Source organism: Palaemon carinicauda, chromosome 1, assembly GCF_036898095.1.
Source record: "Palaemon carinicauda isolate YSFRI2023 chromosome 1, ASM3689809v2, whole genome shotgun sequence".
NCBI lineage: Eukaryota > Metazoa > Arthropoda > Malacostraca > Decapoda > Palaemonidae > Palaemon > Palaemon carinicauda.
In genome coordinates, this window is record NC_090725.1 from 140,992,779 (window position 1) to 141,012,552 (window position 19,774).

General features: G+C 36.5%; 1 protein-coding gene across 5 annotated transcripts in view; it reads left to right on the forward strand.

The window, feature by feature from the left end:
* Sec15 (exocyst complex component Sec15) overlaps nt 1-15,224 on the forward strand; it is a 205,926-nt gene extending 190,702 nt beyond the window's left edge. For 4 of the 5 annotated variants that reach the window (XM_068385390.1, XM_068385403.1, XM_068385419.1 and 1 more), the window contains exons 12-15: nt 4,513-4,774; nt 4,943-5,084; nt 14,316-14,502; nt 14,736-15,224. In XM_068385390.1, coding sequence (XP_068241491.1) covers nt 4,513-4,774; nt 4,943-5,084; nt 14,316-14,502; nt 14,736-14,856 — 712 coding nt within the window. In that variant the 3' untranslated portion in view covers nt 14,857-15,224. The remainder of the gene's footprint in view (nt 1-4,512; nt 4,775-4,942; nt 5,085-14,315; nt 14,503-14,735) is intronic. The other variant, XM_068385397.1, reaches the window with a different exon arrangement.
* Nucleotides 15,225-19,774: the final 4,550 nt, after the last annotated feature.

Sequence of the window (19,774 nt, forward strand, 5' to 3'; positions counted from 1 at the left end):
CCGTCCTCTTCTGCATCATCTAGCTTTTCACTGAAAAAAGGACAAGACGCTAGAAGCGGTCTCGATCCCGGTTTCCGGAAAGATAAAGTCTGGTCTGACTTGGTGAAAGGACTTTATCAACCTTAGAAAGGGTCTTCCCCTGACTGTTCAGACTCCCAACCACGTTCTCTTCTCGGACGCATCGGATGTAGGCTGGGGTGCGACATTAGGCGGTAGGGAATGCTCGGGATTATGGAACTCGAGTCAAAGGACAATGCATTTCAACTGCAAGAAGCTACTGGCAGTACGTCTGACCTGGAAAAGCTTCAGGTCTCTCCTTTAAGGCAAAGTGGTGGAGGTGAACTCGGACAACACCCGGCTTTGACGTACATCTCCAAGCAAGGAGGGACCTACTCTCTGACATGGTACGAGATCGCAAGGGACCTCCTCACCTGGTCAACAGGTCTAGACTTTTCACTAGTAACGAGGTTCATCCAAGGCAACTTGAATGTCATAGCAGATTGTCTCAGTAGGAAGGGACAAATAATTCCAACAGATTGGACCCTCCACAAGGATGTATGCAAGAGACTTTGGGCCACCTGGGGCCAGCCAACCATAGATCTCTTCGCAACCTCGATGACCAAGAGGCTCCCAATAGTTTGCTCACCTATCCCGGACCCAGCAGTAGTTCATATAGATGCCTTTCTACTAAATTGGTCACATCTAGATCTATATGCATTCCCTCCATTCAAGATTGTCAACAAGGTACTGCAGAAGTTCGCCTCTCACGAAGGGACAAGTTTGACGCTAGTTGCTTCCCTCTGGCCCGCGAGAGAATAACTCACTGAGGTACTTCGATGGCTAGTAGACGTTCCCAGAACACTTCCCCTAAGGGTGGACCTTCTACGTCAGCCACGCGTAAAGAAGGTACACCAAGGCCTCCACGCTCTTCGTCTGACTGCCTTCAGATTATCGAAAGACTCTCGAGAGCTAGAGGCTTTTCGAAGGAGGCAACCAGAGCGTTTGCTAGAGCAAGGAGAACATCCACCCTTAGAATCTACCAATCGAAGTGGGAAATCTTCCGAAACTGGTGCAAGTCAGTATCCGTATCCTCGACCAGTACCTCTGTAACTCAAATAGCTGACTTTCTCTTATATCTGAGGAAAGAACGATCTCTTTCAGCTCCCACTATCAAGGGTTACAGAAGCATGTTGGCATCAGTCTTCCGTCACAGAGGCTTAGATCTTTCCAACAATAAAGATCTACAAGACCTCCTTAAGTCTTTTGAGACCACGAAGGAGCGTCGTTTGGTTACACCTGGTTGGAATTTAGACGTGGTACTAAGATTCCTTATGTCAGACAGGTTCGAACCGCTTCAATCAGCCTCCCTGAAAGATCTCACCTTTTAGACTCTTTTCCTGATATGCTTAACCACAGCTAAAAGAGTCAGTGAGATTCATGCCTTCAGCAAGAACATCGGATTCTCATCCGAAACGGCTACATGTTCTACAACTTGGTTTTCTAGCCAAACACGAGCTGCCTTCTCGGCCTTGACCAATTTCGTTCGATATTCCAAACTTATCGCATGGTTTGAAATGAACTAGAAAGAGTATTATGTCCTGTAAGAGCTCTTAAGTTCTATTTAAAAACCTTTACGAGGCCCGTCTGAAGCTTTATGGTGTTCAGTTAAGAATCCATCTTTGCCTTTGTCAGAGAATTCTTTATCCTATTTTATCAGACTGTTAATACGAGAAGCTCATTCCCATCTGAATGAGGAAGACCAAGCTTTGCTGAAGGTAAGGACACACGAAGTTAGAGCTGTCGCAACTTCCGTGGCCTTTAAACAAAATAGATCTCTGCAAAGTATATTCGACGCAACCTATTGGAAAAGCAAATCAGTGTTCGCGTCTTTTATCTTAAGAATGTCCAGTCTCTTTACGAGACCTGCTACACTCTGGGACCATTCGTAGCAACGAGTGCAGTAGTGGTGAGGGCTCCACCACTACAATTCCCTAATTCCATAACCTTTTTAATCTTTCTCTTGAAATGTTTTATTATTGTTTTGGGTTGTCCGGAAGGATAAGAAGCCTTTCGCATCCTACTTGATTTGGCAGGTGGTCAAAGTCATTTCTTGAGAAATGCCTAGATTAGAGGTTTTGATGAGGACCTTTATTATGGGTTGCAACCCTTCATACTTCAGCTCCTAGGAGTCGCTCAGCATCCTATGAGGATCGCGAGGCTCAGTAAGGAAGACGTACTTAAAAAGGCAGAGTAATTGTTCAAGTCGACTTCCTTACCAGGTACTTATTTATTTTATGTTTGTTATTTTGAATAACTGCTAAAATAAAATACGGAATACTTAGCTCATAATAATGTCAACATGTAATGCTGGTCTCTACCCACCCCCCTGGGTGTGAATCAGCTATATGATCATCGGGTAAGTTTAATAATGAAAAATGTTATTTTCCTTAGTAAAATAAATTTTTGAATATACTTACCCGATGATCATAAATTAAAGGACCCACCCATCCTCCCCAATAGAGACCCAGTGGACAGAGGAGAAAATTGGTTCTTTGTTGACATCGAGTACTTGAGTACCTACTTGACAGATTGCGCTGTTGATGTACACCCCCACCTGTATAGCGATCGCTGGCGTATTCCGCCCGTAGGTTTTTTCTGTCGGGCAGCAGAGCTGACAGCTATATGATCATCGGGTAAGTATATTCAAAAATTTATTTTACTAAGGAAAATAACATTTTTCTATCAGCTGTGCTGCTGCTTTATAGGTACCGCCAAGTTGGAGACCATTCAGCATCTCCTCTGATCAAAAAGTGTGTTGTCCTCTGAAGTGGGCCTTCTTCAATCAGAATTGTAGAAAGGGCACCTATCCTGTTGAACCATCTCGGGAGCAGATTGTGAATATCCTTGTCTTCATTTGCCAAGAGAAACCCCTCTCAGTGTGGCTGTCAAAGGGTACGTCCAGCCTTGCGTACAGTTTTTTTTAACTGAAGGGTGTTGACCTTTCCTCCTCTTGGAGGTTTCTATGCTCATCGGGAGTTTCAAGTAGGCTTACCTACCCTGGTACCTCAACCTCCGAGTGGGATGTGACCGTAGTTCTCAAGACTTATATGCTTTCCCCGTTTGAGCCTTTGAAAAGGTCGTTAAATAGATTTTTTGACCCTCGAGTTGCATGGTCTCTCTCTAAGTCACCCATGCTGAGGATAGGAAGGTCTTTCAAGTTTTTGCCAGAGTACGTAGGCAATCCTGTGTTGCAAATTTTGAGGACTGACTAGATGGCTGGAATAGTAGTACAACATCCGATAACTTTTCACTCTGCATTCATCATCTGAAAAACATAAAAAGTTTTTATTGGTTTTAATAGTCTGTTGATGCTGGTCAAGTTAAACCCTCATGAAGCCGTTACAGTTTTTGGGGAGGTTGAAATCCCATTCAAGATTTCGTAAAGCATCTGGCCACCCATCATGACCCTTTTTGCCAGGAAGAGTGTTTTCTGACTTGGCACACTTATCCTAATCACAGACCCATTAAGAAAGCTGTGGATGAGAAAGGAATGATTCCTTGTTGCTGAGTTTGCCTCTGGAAGAATATCAATAGCAGTATTGGTCAGTATCAGTAAAATATTTTAGGTGTGAATTAGGCTGTCACATATTTTAATGGCATCCTTTTCTTCCCCAAGTGTGAGTGATTGAATTTATTAGTATCCTTGAATTCCACTGAATTTAAAGGTATCTCCACACCCTTGCACATGAAAACATTGGATTAAGGCCAGAAGCCAAATACACAAGGTAACCAGAAGTTAACAAAGGAATCCAACTTCCTACCTCCATATTTGGTGGTGCAGATCACCCCATATAGAATACAGGATTATTTATTTGGGAAATCCATCATAATTTTGTGGTACAGTATTGTTGGAAAAATATTCTGCATGATTATGCCTCTTGACATCTTGACGTCTTTTGCTCTTACACTCTCATAACGTTTGAGTTTGCAACCAAAACTACAATTTCTGTAATAATTACAACTAATTACATAATAATAGTCAGAATGTATGTTTAACAAAAGATTAGTAAGATTTTTGTGCTTATTTCTAATAAATCCATTGGTATCAATGACAAGTGACATCACAACATGTGACAAATTTGAAATAACTCATTCGCAATGAATTATTTTTTTGATATTTTCACGGTTTCTCATTTATTTTGTTGATAAATCTGTGTATTGATGCCTTTCTTCTCAGTAAAAAGACCTTTAGTTCTGGAGGTTATAGTTAACTTTTTAGTTTGCATAATGCTGTAACTGTTTTAGTTTGGTTAAATATCATTGTTCTGTTGGATTGTAGATTGGATTATGTTGGTGTTTGAGCTGGTATTGCAATTTAATCCTTTTACTTTATATTAAAATAAGCCTTTCATTTTATCTTCTTAATTCTTCTCTTCAACAGCTTTAGACTTTATCATACATCTACCTAATTTTTTATGTATTTTGTTGGCAATCTTGCCTAATTGTGTACAGGTTGTTATCATATCCCTACAGGAGTATAGAGGACAGCAGCATACCAGGTATAGGAAGACTACAAGGTAAAGCCATGTTCAAGGATATAAGAGGGGAAGCTGAAGAGCAAATATATACTGCCTTGAGACTCAAGTTAGACGAATTTCTAGACCTTGCATCATATGACTGGATGTTAGCAGAACCACAAGGCACTTCCTCCTCTTATGTTACTGATCTCATAGCATTTTTAGTTTCAACATTTTCTGCATTTACGAACTTGCCGGTAAGGGTTGTTTTAGATTTTTCAGAGTAACTCTTGTCATAAATTGGTTAATATGGATGATTGTATTAGCCGTTGCAGTTGAATTGAAGGTTATTAGTGGTTCAATTATAAATTTTGCTGAATCTGGCACATTGAAGCTGAAACTAATGATACTTGGTGCTCCTTCAGGTACGTGTAGCACAGACTGCCTGTATGTCTGCCTGTCAGCATGTTGCTAAGTCTTTAATGAACATGCTTCTTAGTGAAGATGTCAAACAGATGTCATTAGCAGCTTTGGAACAGGTCAATCTTGATGTCATCCAATGCGAACGTAAGTATAAGGTTTGTTGTAAGATCATGAAATATAAAAGCAGGTTACTAGCAATATTGTATGCTAATGTTAGATTACTTCTGACAATTTTATTAGTATTATAGTCAACCAGCAAAGAATGCTTGGTGGTTTATGAAGATGTTGCCATTTTCCTGTCTGGTCCTTTATCTTCCTCTATGGTATTCATTTTGAAAACTATTGTTACTCTCCTTCCTTCAGTTGAATTGGCAATTCTGGAAGGTACTAAGACTTACATGGCGTATTGGCTCGGCCACGTTGACCAATTTTATCCGACATTCTGTTATTAAGTTTATGGACTGCATTTGTATTTTCTCTGTATATAACCGTTTGTTTTATTTTTTTGCCAATATTATTAAGTTTGTTTTTTAGTATGATGAGCTGTTTTTATTGTTTTAATTATTTTTTTCTGTAGATGTGAAGCAAAATATTGTATTACAATATTCCTAGACAGTATAGCAATATTAAAGACCTTACAGTTGATAGTCTATTACAGTATGCTCTGAAACTTAGATTACTCAAAATAGTTACTCGTGCAGGTTCCAGATTTTAAGAAACCAATATTTTTCTAATTGAATGACATTCGTAGGGCAATTAAAATGGGCGGAGTACCCTGCTTGTCAAAAATCCTGCTATGAATGGGGATGTTGTGAGATTCAGGTCATAAAAGTTTGGCTCAACAACTTTTGTGTTCCATCTATCAGAATCCAGGCTTGAATGACTATTTCTTGTCTTCTTACCACAATGGCTAATATACAAAATGATGATAGAAAGACCTCCTATGTTCTTGCTAGTGATTTCAGTGCTCACCTTGGGGTGTGGTTAAATTTTGTTTCTCTCTATCATCACCATGGCTTAAGAGCTTTTATCTTTACTTCTGAATCAGGTAGTAAGTACTGTAAGTTCTGTAATTCTTATGTGAGGCTATTCACAAATCTGGTAAGTGCTTGGACCTAGGATACACTGATTCACCTGGTGTTGTAACAAGCATGGTTGATCCTCCAGGTCAGACATCTGATCCTGCCTTGGTTTCGTTAGTAATTAAGACAGCAAACTGTCTGTGGTATATGCTTGTACGATATTTTTAGTCTCAATGAGACTGGAATGTCATTTTGAATTATCTTTTGCATTTGAATTGGTCACAATTGTATAAAGAAATGAACCTGTTGCTCTCTAAATAAAATTCTGGTAAGCATATATTTTCATCCATTCTTGTGTATTAAGGTACCAAATGAAGGACAAATCCTGGTTCAATGATGATTGAACTGTAGGTGTGTTTCTTTGGAGAAATGGGAGGCTTATCATCTTTGTAAAAGTAACAGATAAAATTTGACGAAGTTACTACTGTATAGTCTTCTAAGAGTTGTTGCTCAGAGTATATGCTTTACTGAAAGGAATGATATTTGATCATACTAGAAACCCTTTCTGGTACAACCCAGGAACACAAATTGTAGGTTACTTTTAAATCTACATTCTTTTTGTGCAGACTTTACAGTTCTTCCTTTCTTAAAGGAGATGGCTCAGCCACTCACTTTTCAAAAGAACAGGAAACCCTTTTGGCTGGTATGTTTGATGGTTAGCTGAGTAAAGAGACACTTGATCTTCCTTAATCTTGTTTTCCTGAATTTGATCTTACTTAATCTTATTTTCCTGAAGCTAAATTAACTACCGTATATTTCCATGTGTAAGGTGACCTTTAAATCCTAAAATTCACCCCTGAAAGTTAGGGGTCATCTTATACAACCAACATAAAAATCAAACTTTGAATTCCAAGTAATATGTATTGGTATGCTAGCGAAGGCCCTGGTACCATAACCGAAAATAAAGGTAATCAAACCATATTCACCTTAACATATTATTGGCATAAGCTCATGATGAATAGCCTATATGAGGAAATATTCCATATCAACAATGAAATAAACTTATCTATAAGAGTCCAGTTGACGAAATGTAAACCGAGTTTTGGTTGCATTCTCAGTAACCTTTATCTTTCCCTTTTTTTAACATTTTGATAATCAATGGTAGTGTTAGTTAAGGTACTAATGAAATTTAGATTAGTATATACATTTTCATTTAAAGTCCACCATGACTCAAGTTATCCTCACTCTATCCAATCTCGCACCATCTTCTCTATCATATTGAACATTGTAACTGCAATACAATTGTTCACTTTCTTGGGTGCTTATGTAACTTTTAATTTAAAACTAGCCGTGTACTTTCTTCTTTTTGCTGATAGTTCCACAGTTGATGAGGGTACAAGTTGTTTACAAATTAAACTGACTCAGAACTGAAGTTAAGAAAAATTAGAAATGGCATATACAATCATTGTTTTAACAGTTTAGAACTATCATGGTAAATAGCTCTTCTGGTAGGACACTCCAAAATCAAACCATTGTTCTCCTGTCTTGGGTAGTGCCATAGCCTCTGTACCATGGTCTTCCACTGTCTTGGGCTAGAGGTCTCTTTCTTGAGGGTATACTCGGGACACTATTCTATGTTATTTCTTTTCCTCTTGTTTATTTTTTGAAGTTTTAATTGTATATATATGAAAGATTTATTTTAACGTTGTTACTGTTCTTTAAATATTTTATTTTAATTGTTAATTACTTCTCTTGTAGTTTATCTATTTCCTGATTTCCTTTCCTCACTGAGCTATTTTCCCCTGTTGGAACCCTTGGGCTTATAGCATCTTGCTTTTCCAATTCGTGTGGTAGCTTAGCAAGTAATAATAATAATGATAATAATAATAATATAAGACTAAAATTATCATACTGTCATTAGCACTAATTTGTTATTGTTGACCAAACACAAACAAAATTGTTTTCAAGTTATGTGATGTGTAGGAATTTCTAGGGATACATCAAGTAAAATATTTGTAACACAGCAACATGATCTGTACTAGAAGCTCATAGTAACATTAGTTATCACTTGGATGTGTAAAAATGTGTTTGTATATTCATTATGATTGGTGATGAAACTAAACAAAACAATGTTTTCTTCTTTAGACGGTGTATCTGAGAAAAACATGATATAAGATTACTTATATCCTTTATTTTTTAATTTCTAAGGATAAATTAAGTAAAACAACATTAGTAATAACATCGGTATTACATATCCAATACTTGGTAAGTTATCTGTTACTTCAAAAGATAACCGTACACTGATGTGTAAATGTGTTCGTTGTTCGTTTAAATCGATGATGAAACGTTGACAAAACAATGGTTTCTATTTTAGGCGACATATTTAGGAATGGCATGATATAAAATAACCTTTATTGAATTATTTTTTTTTTATTTCTAAGCCTAGCCTATGCATTGTTGGTCTTATAATTCACCAGTCGTCATATATAATAGATACAACCTAAATTCATTAAAATTTGCCTTAATTTTCAACCTCATCTTAGGTTGTCTTATTCAATGAAATATATGGTAGTTTAATTTTTCAGTCCCTTGAAATTTAAAACCTTTTACTGGATATTGATGCTTATGTAGGTGTAGAACCAAATGGAATTTTACCCTTTTTTAAAGAACACAGCTGATTTCTTAGCTCCTTAATTGTTTGTTATTTTTTGCAAGGTAGTAAGTAGTAGTTCTTTTTTAACTTGTTGGAGAATTGGTAATGTTACTCCATTAGGTAAATGTATTTGTGGTAGCCTTAACCCTGCTAATTTCCATCCAATTTCCATAACTGTTATATTACTTGAAGATTTTAATCGTTTTAGGCAAAATGTCTAAATGGGCATGGTGAAAGCAATCATCTGTTCCCTAGTTTGCAATTTGGGGTTTTACAAATACCTTGGAGCATGCGATAACTATCTTACAATATCCAATAATATTAAGAAACTCCTTGATTGTTGTCAGGGAGTTCATGTGATTTAGTGCTACCTTTGACTGTTAATCATGAGACCCTTGTTTTCACATTTAAACAGATGGGAGTAGGTTTGTTATTTATTAGCATCATTATTAAATTTGTAATTGATTGCAAAGAGTGGTTATTATCAGGTATAACCCTGAATATTGTTCTCGTCCCATTACTTTTCATACCTTAAGCATGATTGTTGCATATGCATATGATTTGTATGGGCTGAAACAGAACATTAACAAAACATAAAGTATGATTGTAAATCGGTCAGGGACGGTGGCTCCTCATCATCCTGGTCTTTGCATTGACAGTATCTCTTTAACTTTACAACTCATTCATTATTCTGGGTTGGATTTATATTTGATTTGTTTCTTTTTCCGTTGCACAAAAAATGGATGTATTGAGGTTCTTACAAGATTTTTAATGTTCAATTTACCCTGAGGAAATTTTTAATTCTTTCATTCTACCTTGTTTGGAGTATTATTCTGTCAAGTCTTCAGTTGTTGACTCATTTTAATTTGTTGGGGTCTATTAAAATCCTTTTTCCTCAGCTAGATATTAGCCTTTGTCATAATCGTTCAGTTATCTCTTTGTACATGTTACATAAGTTTTTCATAATTCTGACCACCTTTTGGAGTTAAGTCTGTCCCAGACTTTACTGACCTCTATGTAATACATATATGATATGCATTTGATTCTTTGTCCTTTTCCATCATTTGATTATGATGTGACCAGGTCGTCCAATGATCTAAGATATTTGATATACATAAAATTGGGTTTACTTTTCACATATAGTTTATTCGTTATTTCTTTATTTCCTCTCCCCTCAGGGCTGCTCTCCCTATTGGAGCCCTTAGGCTTGTGGCATCTTGCTTTTCCAACTAGGATTGTAATGTCGTTAGTAATAATAATAAATGTGTAGAAATTTAAAGAATTGGCAAATGTATGCCCTTGATTATTATTATTACTATTATTATTATTGTTATTATTATTATTATTATTATTATTATTATTATTAACATTTCTAGCTAAGATACAACTCTAGTTAGAAAAGCAGGATGCTATAAACCCGAGGGCTCCAAGAGAGAAAATAGTTTTGTGAGGAAAGGAAACAGATAGAATAGATCGCCTGAGTGTACCCTCAAGCCATAGAACTCTAACCCAAAATCGCAGAGGAACATGGTATAAAGGCTATGGCACTACCCAAGACTAGAGAACAATGGTTTGATTTTGGAGTATCATTTACCTAGAAAAGCTACTTACCATAGCTAAAGAGTCTCTTCTACCTTTGCCAAGTGGAAAGTAGTCGCTCGACAATTGGTGCCTATCTTAGTGTTGTCTGGTGTAAGGAAAGAGGAGAATTTATAAAGAATCAGGCAAACTATTCATTTAATGTGTAGGCAAAGGAAAAATTAACCTTAAGAAGAGAGGGATCCAGTGTAGTACTATCTAGCCAGTAAAAGGACCCAATAACACTAGCAGTAGAATCTCAATGGGTGGTTGGTGCCTTGGACAACCTACTACAGTATTGTTAGAGCTTCCCCTTGAGTTAGAATTCTCACTATAACTAATAACATTAACTCTACAGCTACAGTGGTACCTCTGTTCGTAAGTTTAATTCATTCTGGGAGTCAGCTCGCAAACTAAAATTCTTATAAACTAAAACAATTTTTCGCATAATAACTATATGCATTCCACATGTCTATAAATACACACCCAGGCATTTTAAAGGTTTGTAATGCTAATTTTTGAACAATATATAACCCCTAACATCAGAAATTAATACAAATTAAAGTACAGTAATAATTTACAATGAAATTATGGAAAGTTACTAGAGGTCAACACTTCCTCCTGGTCCTAAGCGAAGCCGTGAAGGGCGTACGCATCATTTCTTATTCGTTATTATGGAGTATGCATGTGCTGTTATTGGAATAGTTATGTTTCAAGTTTTTTTAGGTGGAATGTTTCTAGGTTTCCCTGTGCTTCGACAGACCACCTCTAGGTGATGATTTCAATTGCAGCGAGTACATCTATGGCCATATGCTGGGTATTCTCTTTGTTGCATGCAGGCTGGGGCTGCCTTACCATGCCCTTCTTTACCACAGTAAAAACATGGATCTGACTTGTCTCTCATGGCCAGTTTTGATTTCTTGCTTGTGGTACTGGCCACTTCTGCCGAAGGAGAATCAAGCAGACGTGAATCTGATTGTTTATTTTTTCCTTGTCTTCTAAAAAATTGACATACCTAGTTTTCTGTGTTTGCAATACCTCTTGTAAACACATCAGTGTCACATCCTTGACATTTCATCAGAAATTTGTAAACACCTCCTTGGCCACATAGGCGGGCCCCGAAGCTGCGGACCTCATCTTCACAAACTTGATGCATGTTATGAAGGATGGCCTTTGTAACAATGTTGTTCTCCTTACAAACAGCAAGCTTTTTTATTGTGTTGAGGACTTCATCTGAACGGGTAGGGTCCTTAGGGAATGTTTCATCGAAGCAATTAAGGAGCCGAAAAATTTTATCATGGCTGTTGATATTGGGTGTACTAACATAATCGGTCTATTGTGATACACTCACTGTATGTACACCCAGGGATTGGACAGGCCACAATAGTCATCTTATTGTAGGAAGGGGGCTCGTATATCCAGATCAAACGTCCATATAACCGTTGTCGTAAATAAGAACTGTATCCATTTGTTTAAATATCCTTATTGTGTAACAGTGACAACGGTCATCTGAAACATGAATAGAGAGCATTACTGCCAAGCTAGTGAAAATTGCAAGGCATAAAATATTCCTGTAATAGAGATATATCTTTGCTTTTATGAAACATTTAAAGGATGTTAATTTGAGACTTGCAAATAGTATTTTGTTGCTCCTAAGAAATTACGCATATCGTGTGATAGTCTTGATCGTATAGCAAATGTCCACAAAAAATATCCATACGGAGCATACTTATTGCTTGCAGACCAATGCAGTACATACAGGAGGGCCCCGAATAATGCAAATGGCAACTTACCCATTCAAACGTTTTTACTACCCATTTTCAATACCTTCTATGTAGTATACTGTATTTTTTCTAATATTAAATTGTTCTTATAAATAAATCAAACATTTAAAATATTTTAAAGTTTTAATAATTTAAAAAAGGTAAAAATTACAATCAGGTTGGGTGTAAATACCGTATTATAACACAGCCTAAAATTAGGACAAATTTTAATAGGTTCAATAGCAATAAGAGAAAACAAAGCTATTTATCATAATTAAATCATAAATGAAGATCATTTTGCTCTATCTTGCTTCTTTTGGCTGGCCGCTCCTCTCTCTCTCTCTCTCTCTCTCTCTCTCTCTCTCTCTCTCTCTCTCTCTCTCTCTCTCTCTCTCTCTCTCTCTCTCTGCCATTATTACCCTCTTCTAAACTCTTAATAGAGCAAGTTTTTTTTCTTCCTCATGTTAGCAAGATGTTGAAATTGTCTTTTCCTCTTTGAAATGATAATATTTTTGTCGAAAACGAGAAAAACGATCGTAAAAATGAAAGAATGTCAAAGGGTGTTCAAAGTTTTTCTTTGTGTTTTTACAAAGACAATATTGATAAATCCTGATTATTATGAATTTTATGTTCCATTTTGGATATTGATAAATGAAAACAGTTATTTATCATGATTTACTCATAAACAAAGATCCTTTTGTTCAATCTCTCTCTCTCTCTCTCTCTCTCTCTCTCTCTCTGCACTATCGATATTACCCTCTTCTGAACTCTTAATAGATCGAATTTTCTTCTTATGTTAGCAATATGTTGAAATTGTCTTTTCGTCTTTAAAATTGTAAAATTCTTGCCGAAAACGAGAAAAACAAACGTAAAAATGAGTGAATGTCAGAGGTCAAACTCAGGCATCTACTCTGTCTCTCAGGGTTTTGGTAGGACTGAAGTGCGAAGGGTGTAATTTACGGTCGTTTGTGACTTGTGGAAGTTATACAGATGCCATTACAGTGAACCCTCGTTTATCACGGTAGATAGGTTCCAAACCCGGCCGCGATAGCTGAAAATCCGCGAAGTAGGGACACCCTATTTACTTATTTATTTAACATGTATATTCAGACTTTTAAAACCTTCCCTTTACGTAGTACTGTTAGCAAACTACCCTTTAATGTACAGAACACTTAATGCATGTACTACAGTACCCTAAACTAAAACAGGCACAAATATTAAAGGCGATTTTATATCATGCGTTTCCTAAACACGCCCAAAAAGCACGATAAAAAATGACAACCAATGATTTGTTTACATTTATCTCTGATCATAATGAAGAAACAGACGCATTTACACATCTGTGTATAGGTTAGTTTTTGCATTGACAGCAATCTTACCAAGTATTGATTATATGTTGATTTTGTTATTACCAATGTTTTACTTAATTTTTCTTAGGACTTCCAAATAAATTAAATGAATGCCATTTATATAATGTTTTTCTTTATGACGCCGCCTGAAACGGAAACCTTCCACTCGTTTACTGTACGCTCAATCTTCAATCGTAATAAACAAACGAAGGCATTAAACACGCATGATGAAAGTGATAAATAATGATATTAAAAGCTTTTAGTAAATATGTTATTACAAATATTATTTACCGTATCTACAGTATATAAAATCCTACATACGTAGCAAGGAAAACAATTTTTTTTCTTTTTTTTTTGGCGTTTAATCAACAATAACAAACTGCCGCTAATGACCGAATGATAATTTACGATAATTCTAAACTGTTACTAAAGATGATTCTCCATTCCATATCCAAAATACTTAAACTAACTTCAGTTATAAGTCAACTTGTACCCCCCTCAATTATGAAACCATCTAAAAAAAAGAAAGTAAGAGAAGAAGCAAGTACTAGGCTGATTTTTAAAGTTGTCGAACAATTAAGTTACCACTATAACGTTCGATGTGACATAGTGCGAGATTGGAGAAAGTAAGGAAAATTGAATCGTGATTGATTTTCAATATAAATGAAACTTTGAGAAGCAACAAAGATTTCATTTGTTAGTGAGATAGAGGTAAGGGATGAGAGGTAGTGAAAAGTAGCCCACAGAGAGAGAGAGAGAGAGAGAGAGAGAGAGAGAGAGAGAGAGAGAGAGAGAGAGAGAGAGAGAGAGAGAGAGTTGTTTTAAATGTAATAAACAAAAAATGAAACCAGCAATTTAAAGTGATACACATATTCTGTAAGTTTTTTTTTAATTTCCATTATGGAAGGAGGAATTTATTAACAGTTTTGATAATTTGAAAATGGAATACTTGTACTTACTATAGATGATAACCAGTTTGTGTAATAGTACTTTTATTGTTAACTTTACAGAATTTGCAGCGACTGAACCAGTTGAAGGGTTTGAGGAAGGTGCTCTGCTGATGTGCTTTTCTGATCTGAGGCAGCTGCTTGACCTGTTTATGACAGAGGACTGGTCAACATATTTCCATGATTATGGTTCTGAAAATGCCAAATACCTTCGTGTTAATCCCCATAATGCCATAATCATAGTTGAAAAGTAAGTTTTGTTGATTGTTTTGAATTCATCACTACTACTTTGTTCAGGTAGTGATGTGACATTGATAGTTATATCAATGTAGTCTAAAAATTCTATCTAGTTGGCTTTCAGTTCATAATTAGTTTAGATAATAAAAGTTAAGATATGATGATCTTTTTTGTGTTTTACCAAACATTAAGACACTTTGGTATATGCTACCATTTTATAGCCATTGTCTTTTTTTTTTGTTATAGATTGCGGGAAGGTGAGAAACGTGGTATGTTTTCAATACTTAAGAGAAGCGATAAGAAGAAGCTTCTGGAAACGGTGCTCAAGCAATTAAAACAGCTGACACAGCAGCAACACTCAACTTAGAATATGCCAGAGACTATTAATTTTATCAATCTTTGTCTCAAATGATATCTACTTAACATTTTCATTGATGTGATTACACTACAAGATATACTCTTCTGTTTTTGAAGAAAAAAATAGTTATTTCTATGTTTTACATATTGAGACGAAGGTAAGCTTGTCTATTACTATAGAGTTTGGTATTTTTTATTAAATCCAAAGGTTACATTTTATAAATTTTTCCTTTTTATCTGTATTAAAATATTTCATATTGAAATCCAGTAGACATTAGTCTCTGGCAAATTTATGTTATTTTGAGGCCATTTACCAACTATAGTTTGTGACATTAAATTATATATATATATGTATATACATACAAGTGTTGTCAGAATTGTTTTTATTTTAATTCATATCATCCTCCTATAAACATAAGCTATTGAATATAGTAAGATATTTTGAATAAATTATACTGTTCCCAATTATGAGATTTTAAAAGATATCTCAGTCTTGTCCTTGTCTTTCCACTTTCCATCTAGTATGTCAGGGTGCCAAATGGTGTTAGGCATTAAGTAGTCCACAGATGAGTAACTTTGAGGTTTCATGTCAGTGCATTTACATTTTAATGACAAAAGGTAGGTGTATATTTTTAAAGAAGTACATTTTGGGTGGGAGGTTTAAATTTACTACTCAGGGACATGAAATTGTAGTTTTCAAAGGAGCATTTTTATTTATTTCTTTAATGTTGTTCTGTTCATTATTAGAGACTGTTTTAAGGCTTTATATGATGTAATTTGAAAGTTAACCTTTGGCAATTATTTTTGGGTAGGCAAATTATATTATAGTACAGTTACTCCTAATTTAACGACGCGGTCTGTTCCAGAAAACCCACCGTTAAAATTTTTATCCTGCAAAAATACAGGATAAGTCTGTCTAATGTTGACCCAAGGGCACCAACTTTTTCCATATTCTAACTGAATTATCTATTTACCCAAAATAAATAACTATTTATAACTATACATAATAACATTGGACAAACCTTAGTTTAAGAATGAAATTAACATCACTAAATCGTTAGTTTTGATAAGTAATTCCTTGCTTCATATGTTGAAAGAAGCGTAAACAAAAACACTGCATTTGTTTTCATCAGCTAATCTTTCTCATTTTTTTCTCAGGTGTTTTTATTATTATTATTATTATTATTATTATTATTATTATTATTATTATTGCTAAGCTACAACCCTAGTTGGAAAAGCAGAATGCTATAAGCCCATGGGTTCCAGCAGGGAAAATAGCCCCGTGAGAAAAGGAAACAAGAAAAATAAAATATTTTAAGAACAGTAACAACATTAAAAAAAATATTTCCTATATAAACTATTAAAACTTTAACAAAATAAGAGGAAGAGAGATTAGATAGAATATTGTGCCCAAGTGTACCCTCAAGGAAGAGAACTCTAACCCAAGACAGTGGAAGACCATGGTGCAGGGGCTATGGCACTACCTTGCAAGACTAGAGAACAATGGTTTGATTTTGGAGTGTCCTTCTCCTAGAAGAGCTGCTTACCATAACTAAAGAGTCTTCCACCCTTACCAAGAGGAAAGTAGCCACTGAACAATTACAGTGCAGTAACCCCTTTGGGTGAAGAATTGTTTAGTAATGTGTATGAGGACAGAGGAGATTCTGTAAAGATAGGCCAGACAATGCAATCAGCCCTCTTTACTCACGGGGCTTAGGTCACAGAGACAGTAGCGAAAATCAAGAATCCACTATTACTTGCTGCCTAGGGTTGGTACAAACTCACTGACCATTACCTACCCACTGTTGACTAACACACTAGGTAACCCATTGTACTGCGCTACATTCTTTTCATGTGCTTTTCTATCATGTTATTTTAGTTCTTACTATTTTTCATATTTAATTGTACATTATTAATGCAACAAAAGTACAAGGTAAGACTACTCATAAACCAAAAATTATCACCACAACTCATAAAACTAGTCACCGCCACACCACATTTTGTACAAGTTTCAACAAAACACTTGTTTGTATCTAACAACTTTCAATGATACAGTAGAATAAAAAATACTATTAGTTGCACCTGAAATTGAAAACAAAGGTAAGATAGGCTTTAATGTAGAACAATTATCTTTTTGAAATGAATTAATTTTTTGGAATGGATAATGTCTGCTTAAACTTGTCAGTCTGAGTTAAAAAAATCAAATACAGTGTTTTAAGGTTATATTTACATTGAAATTATTTTATTATTATTTTTATCATTAGTATTATTATAACCTAAGCTACAACCCTAGTTGTAAAAGCAGGATTCTATAAGGCCAAGGGCTCCAACAGGAAAAAATAACTCGAAGGGGAAAGGAAACAAGAAAATAAATAAACTACAAGAGAAGTTCTCTTACTGTACTTTCACTTTGTCATATGCCATTTTTAACCTTACTTGATATTTACTTTTTACCCCCGATTTTATTAGCTCTTCAACCCTCACTAGCTCCCTTTTACATCCACATACTCTATTTCCCCACTCTTTTGCTACAACTAATTTTCCTTCCACCAAAACATAATCAGACATACTGTTAGCCATACCGTTAAACACGTTAGTAAAAGAAAATTTTGTTGGGATTGCAAGTGATGTGTGTGGTAAGAAGTTTGTTGGAAGCATCATGAGGAAGGGCAATGAATGGTGGAATGAAGAAGTGAAGGTAAAAGTGGAAGAGAAAAAGAGGGCTTTTGAAGAATGGCTGCAGAGTAATAGTGTAGAGAAGTATGAAAATATAGAGAGGAAAATGTTTAAGTAAAGCTCAAGGTAAGTGAGGCAAAGAGGAAAGCTGACCTGAGGTGGGGTCAGGGATTGGGTCATTCATATGAAGAGAATAAGAAGTAGTTTTGGAAAGAAGTGAAGAGTAAGGAAGGCTGGCTCAAGAATTGAAGAGACAGTGAAAGATGGAAATGGAAGGTTGTTAAAAGGAGAGGAGGCAAGGAAAAGGTGGGCGGAATATTTTGAAAGTTTACTGAATGTTGAGGATAATAGGGAGACATATAATTGCTGTTGAGGTGCTGGTGATGAGAGAGATTAAAAGAGAGGAAGTGAGGAGAGCACTAGATGAAACGAGTAGGAAAAGCATCTGGTATGGATGGTGTGAGAGCTGAGATGTTGAAGGAAGGGCGTGTGACTGTACTTGAATGGTTGGTGAGATTATTTAATATGTGTTTTGTGTTGTCAATGGTACCAGTAGATTTGGTTTGTGCATGTATTGTACCACTATATAAGGGTAAGGGAGATGTACTTGAGTGTTGTAATTCAAGGGGTATTAGTTTGTTGAGTGTAGTTGGAAAAGTGTATGGTAAAGTACTGATTAATAGGATTAAGGATGAAACAGAGAATGCAATCTGGGAAGTACAGGGTGGTTTTAGAAGAGGTAGGGGTTGTATGAATCAGATTTTGTCAGTTAGGCAGATATGCGAGAATTATTTAGCAAAAGGTAAGGAGGTGTATGTTGCGTTTATGGATCTGGAGAAAGCGTATGATAGAGTTTATAGGGAAGCAATGTGGAATGTGATGAGTTTATATGGAGTTGGTGGAAGGTTGTTGCAAGCAGTGAAAAGTTTCTACAAAGGTGGTAAAGCATGTGTTAGGATAGGAAATGAAGTGAACGATTGGTTTCCAGTGAGAGTGGGGCTGAGACAGGGATGTATGATGTCGCCGTGGTTGTTCAACATGTACAGTATGTTGATGGAGTGGTGAGAGAGGTGAATGCTCGAGTGCTTGGACGAGGATTAAAACTGGTAGACGAGAATGACCATGAATGGGAGGTAAATCAGTTGTTGTTTGCGGATGATACTGTACTGGTTGCAGACGCGGAAGAGAAGCTTGGCCGATTAGTGACAGAATTTGGAAGTGTGTGTGAGATGGAAGTTTAGAGTTAATGTGGGTAAGAGTAAGGTTATGAGATGTACGAGAAGGGAAGGTGGTGTGAGGTTGAATGTCATGTTGAATGGAGAGTTACTTGAGGAGATGGACCAGTTTAAGTACTTGGGGTCTGTTGTTGCAGCAAATGGTGGAGTGGAAGCAGATGTACGTCAGAGAGTGAATGAAGGATGCAAAGTGTTGGGGACAGTTAAGGGAGTAGTAAAAAATAGAGGGTTGGGCATGAATGTAAAGAGAGTTCAGTATGAGAAAGTGATTGTACCAACTGTGATGTATGGATCGGAGTTGTGGGGAATGAAAGTGACAGAGAGAGAAATTGAATATGTTTGAGATGAAGTGTCTAAGGAGTATGGCTGGTGTAACTCGAGTAGATAGGGTTAGGAACGAAGTGATGAGGGTGAGAACGGGTGTAAGAAATGAGTTAGCAGCTAGAGTGGATATGAATGTGTTGAGGTGGTTTGGCCATGTTGAGAGAATGGAAAATGGCTGTCTGCTAAAGAAGGTGATGAATGCAAGAGTTGATGGGAGAAGTACAAGAGGAAGGCCAAGGTTTGGGTGGATGGATGGAGTGAAGGAAGCTCTGGGTGATAGGAGGATAGATGTGAGAGAGGCAAGAGTGCGTGGTAGAAATAGGAATGAATGGCGAGCGATTGTGACGCAGTTCCAGTAGGCCCTGTTGCTTCCTCCGGTGCCTTAGATGACTGAGAAGGTAGCAGCAGTAGGGGATTCAGCATTATGAAGCTTCATCTGTGGTGGATAACGGGGGAGGGTGGGCTGTGGCCCCCTAGCAGTACCAGCCGAACTCGGTTGTGTCCCTTGTCAGGCTGGGAGGAACGTAGAGAGGAGAGGTCCCCTTTTTTTGTTTCTTGTGTTTTATGTCGGCTACCCCCAAAAATTGGGGGAAGTGCCTTGGTATATGTATGTATGTACAAGAGAAGTGATGACCAATAAGAAAAAAATATTTCAAGAACAGCAACAACGTTCAATTCGATCTTTTATTTATA